This window comes from Coffea arabica, chromosome 2c, assembly GCF_036785885.1.
Source record: "Coffea arabica cultivar ET-39 chromosome 2c, Coffea Arabica ET-39 HiFi, whole genome shotgun sequence".
Classification (NCBI taxonomy): domain Eukaryota; kingdom Viridiplantae; phylum Streptophyta; class Magnoliopsida; order Gentianales; family Rubiaceae; genus Coffea; species Coffea arabica.
In genome coordinates this window covers 8533843-8536157 of record NC_092312.1, presented here as the reverse complement: position 1 = coordinate 8536157, position 2315 = coordinate 8533843, and the positions used below count along the sequence as shown (strand labels likewise).

The window sequence follows — 2315 nt, the reverse complement described above, 5'->3', positions numbered from 1 at the left end:
TGTTAGCACAAAAATAAAAGGAACTTTTGGTTACTTGGATCCAGATTATTTCATGACTCAAAATTTGACTAGAAAAACAGATGTCTATGCCTTTGGCGTTGTGATGTTGGTTGCTTTAAGCGGGAGACCTGCAGTGGACTCCAGAAATCCAGAGGAACCATGGAGTTTGCTATCATGCTTCAGAGACTGCATTGCAGAAGGGGAAGTTGATAGGATTGTTGACACAAGTTTACGGGGGAAAATACCATCCAACAGCTTAAGAGAATTTGTGAAATCTGTGGAAAACTGCTTGCAGCATCAGCCCAAGAAACGACCTACAATGGCTCAAGTTGTTGCAAACCTCGAGTCTGCATTGGAGCAGCAGGATAGCACCATATTTTCATTAAGAAATTCAGCTCCTTTAGTTGGCCAGTCTTCGCAGATTGGAACTCCCGAGTCACTAAAATTTGTTAAGAGCGAGGTGGCTCATATAGATGAGGAGCGCAATCAGAGTAAGGTAGCCCAATTGCAAGACGAAATCCAGTGTCCGGTAGCCCAAATAGATGAGTTGAGTGCCATGGCTCCTCCAAATGAAGAAACTAAAAGTAAGCACAGCCAGAATCTTGCCTTTCCAGTTAGAGGAAAACCAACTTGGAGCGGGTGGCCATAGAAAGCAGCTCGGCATAGAGGGAAGGCAATGAAGACAACAGAATTAGTCTCACCAAATGATTTGGTTCCACCAAGTGATTCTGGTCCTCGCTTTTCAATTCAAGACATCCGAGCAGCCACTGACAATCTCGTTGATGGCTTTGCTATCACAAATAATGGATCATGGAAATTTTGCATAGGATTTATCCAGCAACTAAAGATGACAGTTTCCATTTACCAGTTTCATTTTGAAATATTTGGTCGGGAGGTTTTGGAACTATGCCGTGAGATTGAGAGACTATCACGATTGAGACACCCCAACTTGCTGTCTTTGATTGGGTATTGTTACCATGAAGATGAGAATAAGATATTCATCGTCTATGATCATATTGGCTCCATCAGCCTCGACAAACATCTCTACGGAACCAGAAATGTTGCTCTTCCATGGAAGCGCAAACTCCGCATTTGCCTCAGTGTAGCACAAGGGCTAGGTCACCTGCATAGGAGTCTGGGGCAAGCTACTATCCATCACGACTTGAGGGCGGCAAACATACTCTTGGACGAGGACGGGAATCCAAAGATTTCTCTAATCGGCTTGTACAAAGTAAGCCATGTGCATCAGCTTGCCAAGCCCTCAACCAAAGTTCAAGCAACGGGCGTGGAGTATTTGTCTCCTGACACCAAGACCACTGATTCACAATCATTTGAAAAATCTGATGTGTGCTCGTTTGGTTTGTTGTTGCTGGAAGTTCTATGTTGTCGAAGACCAATAGATTCTGAGCTAGATCACGATAACGATGACAGGTACCTTAAACATTGGGTAAAAAATAACATCAAAACCAAGAAGCTTCATCAGATTCTTGACTTCAATTCCAAAAGGGAAATTGCAGCAGCATGTTTAGCTGAATTTCTGAGGGTTGCTTTTAGCTGCTCGCTGGTCTGCGAAACTGAACGGCCATCGATGGATGATGTTATCAAGAAATTAGAGTCCGCATTGAAGTTGCAAGAGCAAGCAGAAGCTATGAAGCAAGATTTTAAGGGAAAAGGCTGTGATGATGGTTTCAATCTGGAGGATATTTACCATGACATATCAATATCAAATCTTGCGGACAATTGAAGTGTTTAAACCACCATCACTTCACTCAAGCTTGCAAATTCTAGATTGAGGGGCAATTTCCTGTAGTAAGTCGTTAGTTGTTGATGCCCAGCCGATTCTTGTAGATTTTCCTTCTAAGCGTCACAGATTACCAATTAGAGCCATGATTAATATGTACAATAGTAATTTGGACAGTGTATTATTTGAAATATTATTTGGAATAATTACTGTAGCACTTTTTGTGATGTGATGTATGTGAGATAAAAAGATGATTGGGAATATAAAAAGGTTGGTTGGGAAATGTGTTTATGATGCAAGCGAAATATTATTTGGGATAATTGGGGTATCCAAACACAATGTTTTTCTGTTATTTTTTAGAATAATAATATATTTTCCTTTCACCCATTGGTCTCTTTTTTTTTTTTTTTTCAAGTGTGTTTCTTGTTTTAGTTTTCTCTAATCTTCTAAACTTCCATCCTATGTTTTGTACTGCTTTAATTAAATGTATGAAAGTTTGTTTTTTAATTCGAGTCACCGTCAATTAATACGCAATTGTCCCTTTTTTTTAAAATTACTATACCTTCAACGTTTC

General features: G+C 40.1%; 1 protein-coding gene across 1 annotated transcript; it reads left to right on the top strand.

Annotated features, from left to right (window-relative positions):
• Nucleotides 1–676: 676 nt before the first annotated feature.
• On the top strand, nucleotides 677–1744 carry LOC113723829 (receptor-like protein kinase FERONIA). The gene has a single exon (XM_027246798.1). The coding sequence runs from the start codon at nucleotides 677–679 to the stop codon at nucleotides 1742–1744; it is 1068 nt and encodes a 355-aa protein (XP_027102599.1).
• Nucleotides 1745–2315: the final 571 nt, after the last annotated feature.